This window comes from Sminthopsis crassicaudata, chromosome 1 (assembly GCF_048593235.1).
Source record: "Sminthopsis crassicaudata isolate SCR6 chromosome 1, ASM4859323v1, whole genome shotgun sequence".
Classification (NCBI taxonomy): domain Eukaryota; kingdom Metazoa; phylum Chordata; class Mammalia; order Dasyuromorphia; family Dasyuridae; genus Sminthopsis; species Sminthopsis crassicaudata.
Window position 1 is genome coordinate 487981839 of NC_133617.1, and position 23006 is coordinate 488004844.

Below are 23006 nucleotides of genomic sequence, written 5' to 3' on the forward strand. Positions count from 1 at the left end.
GCATACCCTTTGATCCAGCATTGCTGCTATTGGGCTTATATCCCAAAGAAATACTAAAGAGCGGAAAGGGACCTGTATGTGCCAAAATGTTTATAGCAGCTATTTTCGTAGTGGCTAGAAACTGGAAGATGAATGGATGTCCATCAATCGGAAAACGGTTGGATAAATTATGGTATATGAAGGCTATGAAATATTATTGCTCTAAGAAATGACCAGCAGGATGAATTCAGAAAGGCTTGGAGAGACTTGCATGAACTGATGCTGAGTGAAATGAGCAGAACCAGAAGATCACTATACACTTCAACAACAATACTGTATGAAGGTCCAACTCACTTCCAGCTGATCAATGATGGACAGAAACAACTACACCCAAAGAAGGAACACTGGGAATTGAATGTAAAATATTAGCACTACGTCTATCTACCCAGGTTACTTATACCTTCGGAATCCAATACTTAATGTGCAACAAGAAAATTGGATTTACACACATATATTATATCTAGGTTATACTGTAACACATGTAAAATGTATGAGATTGCCTGTCATCTAGGGGAGGGAGTAGAGGGAGGGAGGGGAAAATCTGGAAAAATGAATACAAGGGATAATGTTATAAAAAAAAAATTACTCATGCATATATACTGTCAAAAATGTATAATTATAAAATTAATTTAAAAAAATTCTTCTAAGGAATCTTTAGATTTAACCATCCAGTAAAAGGAGGTCCATGACACCAAAAAAGTTTACCGCTATGGAACATAGCCACAAGGAAGAAAAATAGCATTGAAAAATACTCATAAATTCATAGGAGACAGAATCTAAGAAAAATATGTGTGGGATGGCAAACCCCAATTCAAAATATTCAGAGATATCTCAAAGTGAAGAACAGAAGCTTTTTATTAGGCTCTCCTGAGAAACGGGTAGTCCTCTCACTGGAGTCCCAAAAGGAGGGGGAGGGTCAGTTTCACAAAGGTTGTGAGATAATTTAAATGATCAAAGAAAAAAAAATTTACAGAAACTATTCGTCCACCCACTCCTGTTAAGTGTCTTAAAATCATTGGCAAACTCAACTTTTATTCCTTTTTTTGTCTCTAGAATTTACATAGGCTTTTGTGGCACTAGGATCTTGATCATGCCATACTTGTTCCCAAAGAGTCTGTCCTGCTTCTAAGGTTAATAATCAATTAAAATAGTTTAAAGAGACTTGGTTTTACCTCAGGCTTTTCTCAGTCAACAAATAGAGATTAGCCAGTTTGTAGACTTTTCAGGCCATTAAATAGTCAGATTCTTCTCTAAGCAAGTATCTCTTAAATGTCTTCTCTTGGAAGGTCTTTGTTCTTCTCAGAGCCTAATGATTATCCTGCCCTTAGTGCTAAATCTGGAATTATGGAGTGATTATTCTGAGAAGTCCTCATTTTTCCAATACAACATTGACCTATGTCTACAGAAGTTACTGAAAGATTAGACAACATGCAAAAATTTGAGGGGGTGGGGCACATTTGACTTCATAGGTATCACTGAGGTTGGTGAGATGAGACTCAAGAGCAGATTATATTTTAAGATATATATACATAATTTTTTAAAAAATGTCATTAAACATCTATTAAGTACCTACTGTTTGCTGAGTGCTAAAAATACAAAGAAAGCTCTTAAGGAGCTCAGAATCTAATAAGGGAGACAGCATGGAAACAACAATATAGAGACAAGTTAAACAGAATAAATTGGAAATAGTAGAAGGAAGATGCTAGAATTGAGAAGAATCAATTAAGGCTTCCCTGTAGAAGGTAGGATTTTTTTTTTAAATTTAAGTTTTTATTTGCTTGTTATTTACAATATATATGCATGGATAATTTTTCAGCATCGACAGTTGCAAAACTTTTGTTCCAATTTTTCCCCTCCTTACCCCAGATGGCAGGTTGACCAATACATGTTAAATATGTTAAAGTATAAGTTAAATACAATATATGTATACATGTACATAGTTATTTTGCTGTACAAAAAGAGTTGGACTTTGAAATAGTGTACAATTAGCCTGTGACGGAAATCAAAAATTCAGGCGTACAAAAATAGAGGGATTGGGAATTCTATGAAGTTGTTCATACTCATTTCCCAGAGTTCTTTTGCTGATTGTAGCTGGTTCAATTCATTACTGCTTTATTGGAATTGATTTGGTTCATCTCATTGTTGAAGAGGACCACGTCCATCAGAATTGATCATCATATAATATTGTTGTTGAAGTATATAATGATCTCCTGGTCCTGCTCATTTCACTCAGCATCAGTTTATGTGAGTCTCTCCAGGCCTTTCTGAAATCATCCTGTTGGTCATTTCTTACGGAACAATAATATTCCATAATATTTATATACCACAGTTTATTCAGCCATTCTCCAATTATGGGCATCCACTCTTTTTCCAGTTTCTGGCCTCTACAAAGAGGTCTGCCACAAACATTCTTGCATATACAGGTCCCTTTCCAGAAGGTAGGAGTTGAGATTTGAAGGAAGCCAGGAGGTGTTAGTGAAGAGCATTCCAGGCCAAAGAATAGACCCTGAAAATGCCTAAAGTCAGGAAATGGAAAGTCTTTGTTATGGAAGGAATAAAGATGGGGATTAGGGTGAGTAGGAAACACTAGGATTAAGATTGTATTTTAACTAAGTTTACTCACATGAGGAAATCCTAGATCCAGAGGAGAAATGCAGGACCTAGAGTTTGTGGGTGGAGGTCAAAAGAGGAATAGAAGATTTTACAGACTTCCTCACTAGTTGATAGAGATATTTATTAAGAAACTATTATTATGTGCCAGAAGATGCAAAGAAAGGTATAAGACAGGGATTTCTCAAACTAAGGCCCCTTGGGACATTTATGCACCTCCTGGGTTTCGGCAAATGGGCTGAGGGGTGGAGACAGAGAATGAATTTTTGTTTTTACTATAGTCCGGCCCTCCTACAGTCTGAGGGACAGTGAACTGGCCCCCTATTTAAAAAGTTTGAGGACCACTGGTATAAGATAATTATTGCCCTCAAGGCAATAAAAGGGGGAACAAGGATGATAGGTTGGGGGAGGATAATAAAGGTTGTAAAAATTACAGGAGGTGTGGGTTTTAGAACTGATTTCACATTGAGGTGAATTCCCTGCATGCCCTCCTTAAAGAATTGAGAGAAGTTCTTGAGAGAAACTCTGACACCAAAGAAATGGGGGTGACCCTAGGAGCAGGGGGTCTTTAACTTACTGATATTAAAACAGACATTGTCACTTAGGTGGAATACAGACCACTGCCAAATACTTCCCCTCACTTTAAAAAGCTAAGGAATGGGTTTTATATAAAGAACTTAATAAAATATGCTATGTTATAATATCTCACATTTTCACAACTTTAAGATTCACAATGTTTTTACTTTACAATAACTTTAAGAGAAATGTAGTAAAAATATTATTCTCATTTTTTACAAATATGGAAACTGATGTTCAGAAATGTTTGCTTTTGGTCACCCAGCTAGTATAAGAGCTAAGATTTGAATCCTGCTTTTCTGAGTACAGCATGATCATTCCATTACATCTTGCATGTGGATCTCACCCAGGCTTGTGGATCATGTAGATATTTTAAAAAAAATTTTTTTTAAAGAATCTACTTCCTGGTCACAATGGTCAACAAAATTCATTATCTAGTGCCTAACCTGCTGAAATGGAGCCTCTTTATACTTAGCTAAGCTAATCCCTTGGGCAACCAGCCCAGTCTGAAGCTATTATACTGAGAGCTTTTCTAGCTAGGCAATTTTTGTTAGTGAAAATCAGATCCAGAATAATTTTTCTATATTGGTTTCACCATCTTTTGAAGGATGAAATTATCACCAAGGTGAATCAAGAAGTTATTAGCTACTCTAGTTTGACAGGGAGGGAGAATTTTAACATTTAAATCCTTGCTAGGTGCCAGGCCCTGTGTAAAGCTTTTACAAATATTTTCTCATTTGAGCTTTCCAAAAATAGGCCCCTATAATCCTGAGAGATAGATGATATTATTATCCCCATTTTACTCCATTTAGGGGTTTCTTGACAAAGATAATGGAGTGGTTTGTTGTTCCCTTTTCCAAATCATTTTACAAATGAGAAAATTGAAACAAACAAGGTGGTAACTGCCTGGGACTGGATATGATCTTAGGAAGATGAGTCTTCCTGATTGTTAGTGCAGTGCTTTATCCACTGTGCTACCTCGCAGTCCCCATTTCAAGTTCACTATATAATTAGGTAAAGAACTTCCCCAGATATAATATTTTAAGCATTCAACATTTTTTCCAAGAGTTTGTTGGGAAGCCTCTGGTTCTATTTCTATTGTTAAAACCTTATGATCATTGTCAGATGTATTTTCAAATTGTGTTAGTAGATAGCATCTTATGGAATCTCTTCTTACCATGGTGGGGAACTGAGAGATTGTTAATTCTGTTGGGGAAAAGTATGAAAAAGTTGCAATCCACCAAATCTTAAATATAAAGTAAGAAAAGCATTTTATAGTATTTAAGTTAGATGAAGAAAGCACATGGCTAAAGACACACTATAAGTTTTGGATTTAGTAACTATTTTGTAGTAAGATATAACAATGAGTGAAAACAGGGCTTGACAAATAGAAAATCTACTTTTTATATTGTAATGAAGATAGCTTTGTGAAAAAAGAAACATTAGAGACATTTGAAAAAAGGAGTTGGTAATTTGTAAAAAGAGACAGAGTGTCCTAATCAGTAGAATTGGCCTGTACAGAGACTGAAATGAAATAGGATTGTAATACAAGACCACCATTAAATGGATTTATGTGGAAGAGGAAAAGGATATGGGCTAGGCATTAGGAAGCAAATGAAATGGTTTACAGATATTATATGTACAGAAGTCTTCTTGTTTGTTATTTGAACCTGTGATTTTATTAGTTTGGTGAACTCCAGGTTCGAAACATCTTACATCAAGGCAAATGAGAATCTACTCAGGAATTTATTTATACTCTAAAATAACTGCCTGGTCAATAAGAGATTAAGTGACTTGTTCATAGTCATACTTAATAGCAAGAGTAAGACTTGAATCTAAAGTGGGCCTAATATCCATTACATTACATTGCATTTTAGAAGCCTTTATTTCTTACTCTGATACTTCAGTGGATCTCTCATCTTATTTTATTCCCTCTAAAAACCTAGACCACAGCTCATCTGTGTTGTCTCAAGTCCACTTCTTCCCCAGGGTTCGCCATCTCCATGTCCCTACAACATATTAAAGGACTTTCTTGTATCTCTTTAATATTGTGTAGGTACCAGGAACACACAGGCTTGCTCTTAAAGGCCCGACTCTCTCATTTTACAGATGAGCAAACTAGAACACAGAGAAGTAAATAGACTCTCTAATGTCATATAAGAAATCAGATAAGTTTCAGAGCTAGGATTTGTTCTCTGATCCTACGACTCTCTATCAGCAGGTCTTAGTCCTAAAGAAATCATGGCAAAATATGAGTTTCCCCTCTTTCTGGGGAGTTTTGGAGTAATTCCAAGGTACCATAATTCTCTGGTCTAAAATATTTCCTCTTTCACTAATTTTCTCAACATCTCAGGTCTCCCTGCTATGTAAACCCCAGCTAAAAAGCATTCATCATGAAGCTTTCAATTTCTTGGGTCTGCAAACCAAAGATCTATTTTCCCCAAGTCTTAATGAATGTATCATTTCCTAACTTCATCTGTCACTTCAATGACAGATTTTGTCATATGCTCCTATCATTTGCTCTCCCCCTAATTTTCCCTATTACAGACCCCCATCCTTCATGTATGAATACAAGTCTCTTCTCTACCTCAAATTCCTTCTCTTTTAAATGAAGCCTTTCCTAATACTAATATTAGTGACCTCATCCCTCTATCTACCTTGTTTTCTCTGGCTTATTTTTATTCTGTTCATACTTATATGTGTACCTTGCCATTTCCTCCTGTAGTATTTAAGTTTCTTGACAATAGGAACTTGGTCTTTCTTTGTATTTGCATCCTCAGCTTCTAGCACAGTGCCTGACTCAATCCATATTTGTTGATTGAGAGCTCAAAAGAGTTGAAGAGATCTGGGTTAGTTTCTAGATGTATACTAATTATGTTAGGTATAATTTGAGGCTGATATTATAGGGGCAGCTGCTGAACTCTTGTATACCCCTGGGGAGAGAAAGCCCTCGCATCAGCCATTGAATTGGACATGTCTTGTGTTTGCCTTCCACGGTATAGAGTGATTACAGGAAGTGATAGCGGTGAAGGCTAAAGTCATGGTGCCTATTCAGAAGATTGTTATATATGTCTGCAGCTGCCATCAAGTATGCTGAGCAGCAAGAGTGACAAATTGGTTGTAACAATTTGTTAATGCTGGACAGTATTAAATATTGATTATGGGAAGTTGGTATTACAAGTGACATTAAGCCAAATAAAATAAAGAGAAATACCCGATTGCTGGGTTCTTCTCTTCTGTTATCTTTAGCCTCCTTTACAAAAAAAAAAAAAAAGAGAGAATTGGGGTAGAGGAGGTAAGTAGCTAGCTATCATGTTAAAAAGGGCTCCTGAATTAATTCCCAAGAATTCTATGTTCCTTATGTGCCTTTGAGATAGAGTATTTTTGTCAGAGTGTGATAAATTTTGGCACAGACAGTGAAAAAAAAGAAAAACCTCCCTGGATCCCTTCTTCCATTGTGGGGGGAGGATGATAGTCAGTAGCTGCGTTTTCATTTCTTTCTATTTTTCCTATGAGAACAATGTGGGTTATTTTCCATTTATGAAACCTAGGTTTTGAGCATATTAAGACTAGCTTTATAGTCAGCTTAGACAAGGAGGTGTTAATTTGTCAGAGCATATGAATTTTGAAGCTATTTTTAGTGATTTTTGACCTTTTTCTGTTTGGGGAAACAATTACCATCCTGCTGTTATTTACCTGCCACCTGCAGAACATTTTTTTTAACAATGTTATGGTCTACAAATTGTCTGCAAATGTGAAAACAGGCATCTTTAGCTATTGAATGTGTAGATCCTTTATTTTGAAGATTGTATAAATAGCTTTTAATGGATATATTTACCATAATGAAATTGGTTCCTTTAGCATCATCTTATAATGGTTTCTTCAAAATATAAATGATCAAATATGAAAAGTGAGGAGGGGGGGGGGATTCTATTCTCTTTTTCCCTCCCGGATTAGCAAAATAAAAATAAGCCTGGAAATGTTTAAAGGCTTGTTTGTTCGTTTTAAAGAAGTGATGTGACAAATAAGCTGGCTGGCATAAGTTAGGAAACTTGTTCCTAAAATCTTCATATAAGAGCATTGCTAAAAGACTTTCTCTCAAAATTTGTTATTTATCTTAAGCATTCCTTTTTTTAGAGTTCCAAATTTTCTTTCTCCCTTCCACCTCTCCATTACCCATTGAGAAGGTTAGTCATGTGATATTACACATAAAATCATGGAAAGCATTTCCATATTAGCCATGTTGAGGAAGAAAGTGAAAACATAATGTCTAAATTTGCATGCACAGGCACATATACATGCCACATTACCCCACCAATGCCAAAGTGATATATGAATAGCTTTCAAGGGATTGATGAAGTTGAATGGAATAAAAATTGTGTCTTTATGTTCACTCACCTCTCAATGAAATATAATCTTTCCCTTAGTTATTTAAAAATGTTATTCTGAGAAGGGTTCATGTAAAAAGGTTGAACTCCTACTTTAGGAAAATATGGCATTGTATATAATCTAAGGACTGAGGTTTTGGAAGCCTAAGGAAAAGTATGAGCCACATTCAAAGCAGCCTTGAATTCCTTCCTTTTCAGTTTCAGTCTATGTCAGTTTTTGTGTCTCCGTATTTCCCTCTTTTTCTTTCCTATAACCTGTCAGTAATTTCTTGTGCCTTTTACCTTCTATAATAGGTAGCTAAGTTAACATGAAGAATTAAATTGATCAGCTTGAAGTATTTAGAAATGAAAGTTATATAAACATTAGCAGAATCCTGAAGCATTTACACTTAAAAGTAACCAAAACTTGAGCCTTTTTAATTTAGGAGTAAGTAGAACCTCTGAAAAAAGTAGCCTAACAAGTTATAGATAGATTCAGAGGAATTTTAAGAAGCAAGAGACGTGATGAGAGAGAATTCTTTAGCTCAGACTTTCTCTACCCACAAGAATGCTTCCTAAGAGTTAAAGTAGGCCAGGAGAAATGTACAGAACTTCTATTTTTCAATCTTATAAAAAGCAATGCTGCTGGCCCCAGGAGGAACCAAGCCCAGGTTTTGGTTGGAGATCATGATTGTGGCTGTCCTGGGATATGTTATATGTCCTGGACAGAATTTAGAATAAACACCATGGGAGGATCTAGTTTTAGGCTAGTGTACTTCTTTCTCCCCTCTTCTTATCTTTGATAGCTTTATATACAATTTAACTCTTGTTCGTAATATTGCTAAGCTATATTGGTGATCTGTTGTTGAGTTTTAAAAATAAAATTCCAACTTGTAACTCTTAAAAACACCAGTGGATTAGAATCCCCTCATTAAAGAAATTAAAGAGAATGTGTATGTGTATGTTTGTTATATCATCAGACAGATAGTATAATATAATGGACAGATAGATAGCTAGACTATTCATTAGCTAGTTAGAAAGACCCGAGTTTTAACCCCAAGCAAATCACATAATCTTTCAGTGCATTCTAAGATGCAAATAAATTGTAGATGACACCAGAAGTTCCATGTCCTAATGAAATCACAGGTCTAGTCCAAACAAAAATCCACTTCTCTTTTCTTCCTACTTTTCTCCACCACCATATCATCTTTTTTTTCTGCCTCCTGGTTAACCTCCCAAAAAACCATCCAAATGGGACCAAGAGCACATTCAGAGTTTTCAGGCTTGGTTATTGAATAAAAATGATTGTTTATATATTTTTCTTCATATTTCTAAGGAATCTGCTTTCATTGTTATTGATACTTCTTCCACTGATAGAGATCTCAGCCACTATATATTTCATAGTTTGGCTTTTGCAACCTATCATACTTGTACTGTCTTTTTTAATAAAGTTATTATGAGCAAAGTTCTTGGTTTGTCTACCTACAAGAATGGCTCCTAATAGTTAGACTGTGTAAGGAGAAATGTATGGAACTTCTGTTTTTCAATCCCATAAAAAGCAGTGCTACTAGTCCCAGGAGGAGCTCAGCCCTCCAGAGCAATGTTTTTTGTTGATCTGAGTTTGTAATCTAGCTTGAAAAGCTCAGTGGTCGTTCCCTGCTGATGTAGATTTTTAGAATCCTCTTCAGCCAACTAGGTATCAGAGTAAGACTTCAGTTGGTGTTGATGTCATGGATTGGTATTAAGGACACTATTTTAAGAGCTGCCATTAATCATCATAGGTTTTGGCAGCACCTTATCTGGAAAAAAATACCATTTTGCACCTTTAGCCACAATTTGTTTTCATTTAAGTAACTGAGATTTGGTTAAATTGTTCTCTTTTGGGATAGCTAGGTGGTGCAGTGGATAAAGCACTTCTTAACTATAACACTTCTTAGCTGTGTGATCTAGGCAAGTCATAACCCCAATTGCCTCAGGGGGAAAAATTGTTCTCCTTTATGAATACATATATGGATACTTTTATGTAGAATGGAAAGCATATTGACCATAGATCCTGTGGTCAGGCTGTGCATGGTGAGTAATAAAAGCACTGATTTGGTGTCAGAAGGCTAGAGTTTGAGTTATCATTCTGACACAGTAGCCATGTGACTTTGGACAAGTCAGGTCAATTGTCTGGAGCTTAGTTTCCCTAACTATAAAATGAAGAGATCATTTTGTGTTTCTTCACCATTTAAAACTGAGCAATTGATGCTCTGTTCCCATAAGCACATCTCAATACGTACCAGGTAAAAGTCTCTAAATTTCAGTTTGATTCCTCCTCCCACCAGGGCACCCAGTGTCAATGATCTGGTTGCCTGAAACATCTTTATGGTATCTGATATGGACCTGTTCACCCCAAACCCGGCCCTGCATGCTTTAGATTTCCCCTGTCTCTTCCTTTATGAAAGTTTATTTGACCTATTCACAGTATACTTTAGATTTAGAGGTGGAAGAGGCCTTAGAAGTATCTAAACTAATCCTTTCATTTTACAAATGCACAAACTGATGCTTAGATAGGTTTAATGACTTGCCTAAAGTTGCTAGGTAATAATTATAATAGACATATTTTAAAACCAGGATCCTCTTGAGTCCAAAGCCAACATTCATTCCACTATATAATGAGACTCAAAGTTGGTCTTTTGCTAATAATGACTTAGGACAAATCTGATAAATTAATCCTTGCTCTAAAGGGGCCTTCTGGGAGGAATTTTTAGTACATTAAAAGGAGATAGGTTGGGATTTGCATTTGATACACTCAAGATGATGACTCAAGAGTTTGACAGTCAAGTCCTGTTTCTACCTAAAAGTAAGAATTTTTATACTAAATTGGGTGTTTTTTGACTTAATTCTTTCATAGGCACTTCCCTCTCATCCATTAAGGTCCCATAATTTTTTTTTTGCAGAGAAATAGCTCCTTTAAAAAACATAAGAATAGCTATATTGTATGCTTTCTACACTTGTGGATTAACTATTCAAAAATATTATTGTTCTCTAATGTGATATAAAAACTGTAGATTTGAAACACAATGACTAAAACTTATTATGTATTAATTTTACTAATTTTCCTCTATGATTTTGTTGTTTCTAGGTCTACGAGGGCTAATCAATCTTGGGAACACATGTTTTATGAACTGTATTGTCCAAGCACTTACCCACACTCCACTACTGCGAGATTTCTTCCTTTCTGACAGGCACAAATGTGAAATGCAAAGTCCCAGCTCATGTCTGGTTTGTGAAATGTCTACGCTTTTTCAGGAGGTGAGTGCAGTTTTACCTTCAGCAGTATTGTAGCATAATGCTATCTTTTTATAAAGATAATAGCCTCAGGAGGCAGCTAGGTGACACAGTGGATAGAGCACCAGCCCTGAATTCAGGAGGACCTGAATTCAAATCTGGTCTCAGACACTTAACACCTCCTAGCTATGTAGCCCCAGCCTCAGGGGAAAAAAAAAAAAAAAGATAATAGCCTCAGAAGAAAGGGATACCTGGATGAGAAATGTCATTAATGATTTCTTCTCAGTTCCTTAAAACTTGCATAATAGCGGAATAGTACATAAAGGCATCCATTATAGATGATGTATCCTTTTATTAAGAATGAATTTTTAAATTTATAGACTTTTTGTGTATAACTCAGGTTACATATGAGTAATTTGTCACAGACTTTAATAGTGGGAATATGAACTTGAGAGCTTACTGGAAAAGATTGATTTTGTTACTTTAGTTTCTGTAACTACTACAAGGAATTCATTATTCCATTCATTGTTATCCTTATTCATAGCAAAAGCATCCTAATAGGGGAAAAATAGGGTAGAGTAGAGCAGTGTACTGATTGTGCACATACTATAGCTTTGCACTTGGCTCCATTTTAGTGAAAGCAGATCTTGCCTCTACAGTATTTTCCAACCCCTTTTCAATATAGAAACCAAAAGCTACTTCTTTTGTGATCCAACTCATTGAAAGAACACATTGTATTGAAAGAACAGCTTTAGAGCTGTCTAGATCCTAGTCACCTGTTCAGATTATGGGCAGCTTCTATTTTAGACTGATAGACATTTATGTTCTTTATCCAATTCTGGCAAACATCCTCCTTTGTTTTGTGTCAGTGGAACTATCTACAGAGCAAGAAAGATCACTTCTCACTTATGTGTATATCATTAGTTTAAATGCATAATTTATGTTTTTGTAGAACATCTATATGCTGCTTTTCAGCCTCTTTTTGGTAGTCATACTTTGTTTTTCAGGCTATTGATAGGACTTGGGAGAATACTTAACAGCTTTGCGTTTACATACTGTTCTTTATTGCTACATGAAAGAAATTCTAGTCTATAAACAGTATTTGTTCACTTCTTATTGTTTTTGAGATAATCTCCAAAGTTTCTCTTGGAGAATTAGAAAGGGGGACAGGTCAATCCATCAGGTAAACAGTACAGAATTTTTTTTGCTGAGTTCACTGCTCCTAAATCAAACAAGTTTACTAGCATTGAAAAAGATGTGCTCTTGGCCATTAGGAATGGAGCCCAAAATGACCAAGATGGAAGTCAGAATTTCTCATCATGCTAGCCAGAGCCCTCCTCCCTGTTGGAAAGGAAGGAAAAAAATCTGTTTTCTTTACTATCAGATTATATCATATATTATATGAAATTGTAAGTCTAGTACAGAGAATGCTTTATAAACATAAGTGTTTATAAAGCATTCTCTGTACTAGACTTATAATTTCATTCATTGTACTGAAACTTAGTACCAGTGCAGATTACTTCCTTTTCTGCAGAGGATTTTGCACTGAGTGTACCAAGAAGCCCTCCAAGCCCAGCTCTGCCTCCTGGGATTTGCTGCCTCTCTTAGAACTACAGCGCTGTGTTCACAATAACCCTGTGAGAAAATCATTCTCCCCATTTTATAGACGATGAAATCATGGCTTGGGTTAAATGATTTGCCTAAGATCACCCACACATCATGACCCTTACTAGGAAAACAGTTCAAGCCTTCCAGGTATTTATTCAGGAACATCTTATATATGTCTTCTTTAGATCATAGAATTAAAGGCTCAACCAAGAGAGACTGAGAATCCCCTGTAAATGACACTGAAAGCCCTCCAGTGAAGGTACATGCCTTGCCAAAGCAACTTTTGCCAAAGCAATCTCGCTTTTGGGATGGCTTGGTTAATGGAAAGCTTTTTCCTTATATCAGCTACTCCCTCTAGGAGCTCCCATTCATCTTTCTTAATTCAGATCCTTGGTTCCAAGAAGAACAAGCCTTATCCATTTTCAGCCTGAGAAGCCTTCAAAATCTCTTCAGACTAAATGTCCCACTGCCTCCAATTGGTCTTTGGACCTCATGTCATATTCTTTATTCCTCTCACCACCCCAGTTTTTCTTTTCTGTACACATTTCAGCTTGGCGCTGTGGCCTTTTAAAAATGTTATACCCATAACTACATAATGTAATTCAGAAGTGATGTGGCCAAAGTGAAGTATAATGGATTTCCTCCATGATTTGAACTCTTCTTCTCATAATACAGTGAAAGGATATAGGTACCTGCAAAGATTTGTGATCACTAGAAATAATTTCCATTGTGGTGACTCACTTGCCCAATTTGGACCACTCTACTTAGCTAAAGTAGGAAATTGTCTAAACATACAGAGGTGAAGTAATTTGGCTAGGGTCACCCAACTTGTCTAGTGGATTGGAATCCAGATCCTCCTGATTCCAAACCTTAGTCCCACCATCTCCTACATTGTGTTGCTTCAGACAGCATTAGCTGTTTTTGGTTTTTATTCCTTACTACTTCCTGGAAGTTAGAAGTGTAACTAGTAACTGAGCCATTTCTTGTGATGTAGTTTCTGTAACAACTCAGTGCCTCTCTTCTGTTCTTGCAGAGAGTGGCCTTTCTTTATGAATATTCCATGAGAAATTCTATCCCTTTTTTTTTTTTTTTTTTTTTTTTTTTTTTTTTTTTTTACTTAAAATATTTTTACATGTCACACATGATTAAGGACAATAGGGTAATAATTTAAAATAATTTATGATAAGCCTTTGAGTTTTATCTTACCTCTTAATTGTTTTTATTTAAACTTTTTAAGTAGTGAACAGAACCATAGATTATAGGGTCCATGTTAGTTTCTTTAATTTGTAGCCTCTAAATCTGTATGCTTAGTCAGAGATACAGTGGGAAGAATTACATTTATGTTGTATGAACTGTCTTTCTCAGCCTGAAACAGTTCCAAGCCAAGCCAGGATAATGTGCTATGCTGTGTTGAATCATAATACCCTTTGAAGTTCTAGATTTAGCTCCCTTTGTGTGTTTTTGGCCTTAAAGTGCTCAAGGGGCCACATAAGCTTTCCTGAACCAGTAGATAATTGTATGTGTTTGCTTAGAATGTGGAAAAATCTGCTGGAAGCTGTTTCTCCCCTCTTCCCTCCCCCCCACACACATACACACACTTTCAGACCCTAACTTAGATCCTATCTTGAAAAGACTGTTTGATGTGAAATTTAAAGGCAGTAGCTTGATGTGACCCCATTCCAACTTTTTATTTGGGAGTTGCCAACAATTGAACTCTCTTATTCACAAAAGGAGAAAGAAAGTCTGTAATATGACCCCCACATTACAAGATTGTAGTAAGGTCTGAAGCAATTCTTGGTTTTATCTGTTTCATGATTCAGAATTAGAATTTTAGTATTCAAAGAGACATTAGGGTTTCTTTGGTCCAACCTGTGCCTAAGTAGATCTCCCCCTGAAGAACTCTAGTAATGAAGAATTTATTTCCTTTCTAGGAATCTGTTTCTTTCTTGAATGTTCTAATTGTTAAGAAATGTTTCCTTATATGATGCTAAATTTTTTCTCTGCAACTTTCATCTCTTATTCCTAGTTCTGCCAAATCAGGCCAGCAGAACAAATTTGGTCTCTTTCATGTGCAGAAAAGTATTTTGTCTTTTCCAAGTATATTTGTTTTGATCACATTTCTCCAACCACCAATCCATACACAATCACCACTTATGTCCCTATTACTGCTCTTCTTTTTGCCATGCTTCTTCTTTAAAGAATTTGGCATAGTCCCCCAAAATATCCTTTTTAAAATGTTTGGCTCTATGCATACAATATATGACCTCATGAAGATATGCTTAAAAAGGATGAAACTGAATTGTGACTCCAGAATTCATTCCATTCTTTCTAAAACATTTCAGGGTAATTTTGCCCCTGAGCATTTTTTTTCTTCAATGCCATTTAGATTTCATGACATGGCAGAACTCTCGGTCTTGAAGTCTAGTCATTTTTTCAGTCAAAAAATTGTAACCAGAAACTGACTCTAAAGTTAAGCATTGCCAGCTATCTCCTGCTGAATAGAAATCCAGTGTATCTAGCTTTCCAAAGTCATTCAGCAATACTTTATACAATGACTTACAGTATAGTAGGGAAAAATACTGAATGACTTGAACAGCTATGATCTGTAAAATCAACCATTACTCCAGATGATCAACGAAGAGATGAGCATGCGTCTCGTAACAAGAGGCTGAGGCAGAGCTCTGAGCCAATGGCACTTTATTAAAGGAACCCTTTAATGAAGTGGACCTGCGATCCTCACAACCTAAGATACCTCCTTCTTTCAGAGCCTTGTATTTATAGGATTTGATAGCTAAATATGCAAAAGAAGCATGGTAAAATACAATCTCATTGGTTGACATACAACTCGTATGCTAAAATAAGCAAAAATGACATGTCACCAGAGTCACAAGTTGGTGGAGCAAGAGCATCTCTACTAACTAGATGGTCATAAGATGGAAGGGCTCCTCCTCCATAGCTTAGGCAGGAGGAGATGGTACAAACTATGTATGTATTCCAAGAACATATCAAGGGTGGGAGAGGAACAACACTTTGTGTACCATACCACTACCCATGCTTGACTTGGTTATAAAATTTGAACAAAACAGGGGGAATTTAGTTCTGAGTTCCATTCATTTTCCATTTGCAGTACCTCTTCAGAATGTGTCTTAAGTTTGATGCACTGTCTATCCAACTTCATTTCTAATTCTAGGCAATAGACATTCATCATCCATATGTTTCTTCTTAAGGATAGTTAGGCCAAATCCTTTTATATGACTATGAATCTCACTTAGGCATCTCTACAATGATCTAGAACTTCATAAAATCAGCATGATGACCTTCACAAATAGGATCATCTGGAGAATTATTTGTAAGAATTTGTGTTTGAACTTTGTGCAGAACATCCTCCATGATGGTGACAAAGTCATGTTTTATGTCTCACTTGACTTCAGAGGATTATCAAATAGTTATCTCTAGTACATAGATATATACCTGGGACATAGTAGAATTCAGCAAATGTTTTGATTGAGTAATTAATTGGCAATTGTTGCCTCTTTCAAAAAATCGTATATAATTCTGCTAAGGAGAGCACAAGGATGTCACTATATTCTATTTAATCAAATGTTCTTTTATGGTCAACAATTAGAAAGGAATTTGGAATCCTGTACTCTATACTTTTTAGTACCTTGTATAACTATAAAGATATGCTGTAAAATGTTATTTGTTGAAGCCAGGATGGTCACCTTGTCAACATTTGTTAAAGACTGATAAGGGATGTTTTGAACTTGTCTTTTTTAATTGCTGTACTTTCGAGAAATGCTGGGCTTAGACTACGTAAGAGGTCTTGAAAGTGTTAAGGACAAAGCCCCTTCCTGAGCAGACAAAATTTCTTGTTTGTACTCCAAGCTGAACTCTCTGTGTGTCCTTGGAAGTCAAGACAGGCACCAGTCAGTCTGCACTAAACAGTACTAGAGACTAGAAAAAAGGCATTGTGTAGTTAGAACCCTTGTAGATAAGCAGACCACCTCTTTTCATAGTCTACTAGTTCCCAAAGGAAAGAAAATGATGATTTTGCCATTACCTTGTTCCAGATTGAATATAAATACCAGTCATCTCTGCTTTGGCCAGAAATTTTGAGAGTCTTCTCCTCCATTTATTTATTTATTTAGATTTTGGGGGGCTAAGCAAAAGAGGAGATTCTTTGCCTAACCTTAATCAAACTGAGACCTGGGAAAAAGACTTCAGCTTAAAAAGGCCAAGTTCTTTCACAGCATTCAGGGTCATCTCCTGTCGACTTGATCAGTATCTGGCCACTGGACCCAGATGACTGGAGGGAAAAGTGAGGCAGGTGACCTTGCCCAGCCCTCCCTTACTTCAATCCAAATCACTTGAATGTCATGGTATCCCCTCCCTGATATATTGGTCCTCTTTGAGAACCAAGGACAAACAATAGCCCTATAGGAGGGGTTTTCTTTTCCACCTTTATTGCGCCTACCCTCCTCCATGCCCCTTTTGGACAGGGCTTTTGTTTGCTTCTCCATCCTTTGTTGTACTGTCACAGATATGTGAATTTCTTTTGTTTTTGTTTTTGTTTTTGCTTAGGCAATTGGGGTTAAGTGACTTGCCCAGGGTCACACAGCTAGAAAGTGTTAAGTGTCTGAGATCAGATTTGAACTCTGGTCCTCCTGACTTCAGGGCTGGTGCTCTATCTACTGCGCCACCTAGCTGCCCAATATGTGAATTTCTATGTGCTTCACATATGTGTTTATTTCTTGTCATCTAGTTATAACACAATGTCTCATAGACTTGTGATACTGCTTTTGGTTAGTACCTTCATAAAGATTTGGGGGAAAGTTATTAATAAGGCATGACTGTTCTTTTCTTTTTTTTTTTAATATTTGTAGTTTTCAATATTCACCCTTGTAAAACCTTGTGTTACAAATTCTTCCTCTCTTCCTCCCCCCCACCCCTAGAAAGCAAGTAATCCAATATATATTAAACATAATAAACATTAAACATATGTTAAACATACAGTTCTTCTATACATATTAAGATATTTATCATGCTGCATAAAAATGAGAAAGAAAACAAAAAGCAAGCAAACAACAACAAAAAAAGTTAAAATATTATATTGTAATCCACATTCAGCCCTTTCTGGATGCAGATAACTCTCTCCATCACAAGTCCATTGGAATTGGCCTGTATCATTTCATGATACAGAAAAGAATCCACCAGAATTGATCATCACATAATTTACTTGTTGCTGTGTACAGTATTATCTTGGTTCTACTCACTTCATTTAGCATCAGTTTATGTAAGTCTCTGCAGGACTTTCTGAAATCATCTTGCTGATTGTTTAGCTAGATAAAATAAAAATATTCCATAACATTCATATTCATAACTTATTCAGCCATTCCCCAACTGATGGGCATATGATTATTTTTCTTTTTGATAAGAGTAAGATCAGATTATTTTTCCCCGAGCCTTTGTTATCCCCTCTCTTTTCATATATATTGAGAATTAATCTTTCCAATATCCTTGAAATTTTGTCCCCAACAATAGTATGGATTTTTTTGTTATGTATTTGGTCTTGTGCCAATGGTTGTTATTGTTTTGTTTTCTTTAGACTTGTTTCTCCTTCATGGGAGCATTGATTTAGAGCTATGATATTGAATGTCTAACTCTGGCAACTCTTCTTCATTGATGGAGAAAAGTATTATAAAAATCTTTGCATGCATTCTTTAAAAAAAAAAAAAACCTATTCACTGTTATTTTATTTTCATCTTAAATGCTTTCAAGTTGAACTAGCTAAATTGGGTCTCACACCAAATGTTGTCAGTCTCTTTCTGCTTCTGTTTCTCTTATAAGATAATGCTCTCCAAAATTTTCTATGTCTTCCTATGTAAGAGTTTACAAACCAACTTACACATTAAATTAGTATTACCCTTGGCTCCTGTATCTTTCATATTGACAGAGAGGTTACACATTAAATTAGTATTACCCTTGGCTCATGTATCTTTCATATTGACAGAGAATATATCAGGATTGATATTTAATTCTTGCTGTGTCCTCCAGTATCCAGCTAGTCTCTGGGGCTTTTTGGTCTGCCTATTATGACAATTGATTTATATCAATTAAACTTTTTTAGGAAATTGTGAATAGTCCATGTTGATAAATGATTTGTTTCCCATATATCATTGTCAACAGCCATTTTAAGATCCGGGATGGAAATACTTCAATTACATGCCAGATCTTTTCATTTTTATTATTCTAATTTGTTATTGATTTTTATCTTTGTTCTAATGTCAAGTGCTCCCATTATATAGTTAATTCAGGAAAAACTTCCCATATTGGCATGCAGTCATTTGCTCTCTGTTAGAATATATTTCCTTCCTGTAATGTTAAAGCTGCTGTTTCTTCTTTATGCTGATTTTCTATTCTCAGAGAGTACTTTCATGATAAATTGATATAAATCTATAAGCTTGTGATTTCTGCTTCTTTTGAGTCATTTTCCAACATTATTTTTATTTAACTTAATTCTAATTGATAGAATTTCTCTATGACCTCATGCTTTGCTGTGGATAATAGTACATGAGCTGCTGTTTTTATGCTAGTATTTTTTGCAGATATTTATAATGAGTACTACAGTACAAATTGACAAATGTCCCATGAAAGAATTGTTTTGTTTCCTTTAAATGCACAGTAAATCCAATTCCTTTATTTATTTTCCAATGATGACTTTGGAATCATCCTTCCATTTAGCTTTTATAGAGAGAATATATCAGGATTGATATTTAATTCTTGCTGTGTCCTCCAGTATCCAGTTTCTTGAATTAACCAAGGATTTTATATTTATACATTTAGAGTACCAAAAGTTAATTAATGTTTATGGATGATCCATAAAATATTTAATTTCTAATACTCTCTGCCCCCTTTTCCACTGCTCTGAAGAAAATAAAGAAGGTCACTCCATACTAAATTCTTTATTTCTTGATTTGTTGTGGCCTGCTTAATGGTGCTGAGCTACATGCTTCAGAAAGCTTCTGCAAAAAATGGTCTTATAGTCTGTTTCCAGAATTATACACAAATTCTTTCCTACAAGATGGAAACCACCCCATGCTTTTCCTTCTGTTGACATGTAACTTTCAGTAGTGTCACTTCTTCTCTGTGATATCATAAGATCATAAGACTTTGTTATTCATTAGGTTACAGTTATATAATTTGTTGGGAGTTTTCTTTGCAAACTTGTGTGAAGTCCATAGGAGAGGTCTTTAGGAATCTGCCCTTGCCTGTGCTTTCGTGAACATTTTTACCAGTGACCCTGTCACTGGCTTTTACCTGGTACAGGACCTCATCACCTCACACAAAGATTATTGCAGTAGCCTGCTGATGATAGTTCTGCCTGTGGTCAGGGTTCTACCTAATCCAGTGTGTCCCCTATTCAGCTTTCAAAGAGAATGTTAGGAGTGAGGTATAAGTAGACTGGAAAGATAGAAGGGAGCTAGGATATTAGGGTTTTGAATGCCAAACAGAGCATTTTATTTTTGATCCTAAAGCAATAGAAAGCTGTTAGATTTTGTTGAATAGAAGTGGCATGGTTGGGAGTCAGCATTTTAAGATCATCACTTTGGTGACTGAAATTGTCAGCCTTTGGCAGCAGCTTGGATTTGGGGTGTAGATGGTACAAGGAATTGAGTGTGAGAGATAATGAAGCATTGAGGATAACTACTCTCAAGTTTTATGACTAAGAAATGTATAAATGAGGGTGGTATTGCCTGTTGCCATGTAAAATATTAGAAAGCAGGAGGCAGGAAGAGTTTGGGGGAAGGATAATGAGTTCTATTTCAGCCATGTTGATTTTAAATTGTCTATTAGCTATCTGGTTTGAGATATCTGAAAGATGTGGAGATGGGAGTTTGGAGGTCAGCAGAGAAGTTATGGCAGAAAAGATTGACTTGAGAATAATCATAGAGTTGAAGAGAGCTTAAGACAGAACCCTGAGGGACACCCGTGGTGAAAAGGCATTTCTATTCTATTCTTCTAGGAAGAAAATGAGCAGTCAGTCTACAGGCATTTACTAAGCACTTTTTATGTATTAGAACTGGGCTAAATCTTTGGATTATAAAGATAGACTAGGGTATATTCAGAAAAGGGCAAGAAAACTAGAAAGTCTCCTATGAAAGTCAACTCAAGTGTTTCTGAAGAGAGAACCCCAAAACTCTGAAAAATCCTTAAAGGAGAAAACCTTCTTCGATTTTGTCTCAGGGGAGTCCATCCCAAGCACAAACAGTTTCGTCTTTGTTGTCTGGGTGGGGACAGCTCAGTACCGAAACCCATGGAATTCAATTCAAATTCTAACCCTGGCTGAAACCCAGTGAGGAGGCAACCTGGGACTCCACCCACGAGCCCCCTTCAGCTTATAGCCAAAACCCCCTATTATAAAAGAGCCAGACTGGAGCCCTCTCTTTGTAGAGGTTCCAAACATGCCAGCTATGCCATGCTTGGCATCCCAAGGAGCCTCTGTCCACTAGAATACTGTTTCCAGTGCCCCTTCTCTTTACTCTCACTTATTTCCTTAACTAGACTAGACTTTAACCTTACTTCCAGTCCCCATAATAAACCTTTTTTATCAATCTAGGTTTTTGGATCTCTAAATTCCTTTACAGGGGACTCCTGCACCTCCAGAAGGGAATCCCAGAACTCCCTTCCCTTGTGCCGCCACTAGACCTCATTTAGACCTTATATAGCTCCCTGACCACCAGAAATCCTAATTTCATTTAGGTACCCCAAATCTAAACCTCATCATTTACTCCTGCACAAGAACTTTCTTGATTCTCCTAATTGTTAATGTTCCCCCCTACTCCCCATGAATTTATTTTGCATTTATTTATGTAGGTCTTCCTCTTCCTCCAAAATGTAAGGTTCTTAAAGACAAACACTAGTTTGTTTCTTTTTATTCCCAGAGTTCAGCCCATTCTTGGTTTTCAAACAAACCCAATTTAAAGCAGTATATGGGGGAAATATTGGCTGGATTGGGGTGAGGAGATGGGTAGAGTGAAGGAGCAGGCCATTTCACAGCTCTGGGTATCAGTTTCCTCATCTTTTAAATGCAGAGTTTGTATTTGGTCATCTCTAGGTTCCCATTACAGCTCAAACTAGCTATTCTCCCATGTCAACTTGAACTCACCCACTGCATATTGGTATAGGCTATCTTCATGGTAAGTTTAGACTTTTCCTTCTTTTGAGGCCCACTTTAGAGTCTAGCTTTTGAATGAAACTTATGATTTCTTCCCCTTCTCTTTCCCTGCTCTTATCTCACCCTGGCTAAATAAATGTTTTAAAGTATCTATGTTCACTAAGGGAGAAAGTAGAAAATTAGAGTGTATATTTATCTCGCTTTGTATCAGGCACCTGTGTTGTGATGTCATTTTGTCACATTGATTTCTTCCAATTTTTGACATTTTGAACTGATATTTCAAACATGAAATATTAATGATAAAAGTCCCTCTACTCAGTTGGTTGTTGACAACATTCATTATTATTCCTCAAATGATAATCCTTTTCCCCAACAAAATACAGTTATTATTTTGGAAGAGGGAAAAGTATTAATAATGCTTAGGCTGCAAGAACTTTGAATCAGAAAAATGGGTAGATCTGTGCAATCAATTTATAGTAAATGTAAAATAAAAATGAATATAGCTGAATACAATATGAGATAGGCATTATGAGTCCAAATATAGTTTCATTTATATTGTTTTGATAATACCTAACATATATAAGCATAAGCTGTGAACCAGACACTATGCCTAGCTCTTTCCAAGTATCTTATTTAATCCTCACAACAACCCTGAGAGATAGATACAATTATTTTTGTTCTGTGCTTAGGAAACAGAGATTAAGGGACTTGGGCAGAGTCACACACTAGTAAATATCTTAAATCCAGATTTGAACTAAGGTTTTCCTGACTCTAGGCCCAGCACTTTATCCACTGTATCTCCTATCTGCTTCAGTACATAAAAGAAGGAGCTCGTATCCAGAAATGCTGTTTTAGCATTGTGTATGTGTATTGTAGTGATATAACATGTAGCAGAAGTTATTTTGTGGAAAGTTGCTGTTAGCAAGAAAAAGTATTTAGTGGTATTAGTTGAAGGCATTCTCTTTGAGGGCAGGAAGTTTTTAAATTTTGAATTCCCAAGGCCTAGCTCCTAGTAAATGCTTATTGATTGGTTATTGAGTTAAATACTTTGTACATGTTTTAAATGCTTTGAATGTGACTAGTTCTGATAAGTTGAATATCTGACTTAAGTTTTGCCAGCAGAAGGTTCAGTTGATTGTGCATTTGTATCTCCCTCTTCCTGCTTTATTATTTTGAAAACTAGTCATCATCTGCAGCTTGCAGAAGCCCTTTTTTCCTGAACCTGTAAAGTAGAGCTAATGGCATATAGAAAGTGACTAGAAAAGTTTTGATTTTATTTGAATTACCCCTCTTTGGCCTCCAGCAAGAGCTTATACTCTCTCTCGTCCTCAATTTCCTTACATATGAACTGATATAAT

General features: G+C 36.1%; 1 protein-coding gene across 3 annotated transcripts in view; it reads left to right on the forward strand.

Annotated features, from left to right (window-relative positions):
• USP22 (ubiquitin specific peptidase 22) overlaps nucleotides 1–23006 on the forward strand; it is a 246243-nt gene that overhangs the window by 174727 nt on the left and 48510 nt on the right. For all 3 annotated transcript variants that reach the window (XM_074281287.1, XM_074281288.1, XM_074281289.1), the window contains one exon: nucleotides 10720–10889. In XM_074281287.1, coding sequence (XP_074137388.1) covers nucleotides 10720–10889 — 170 coding nt within the window. The remainder of the gene's footprint in view (nucleotides 1–10719; nucleotides 10890–23006) is intronic.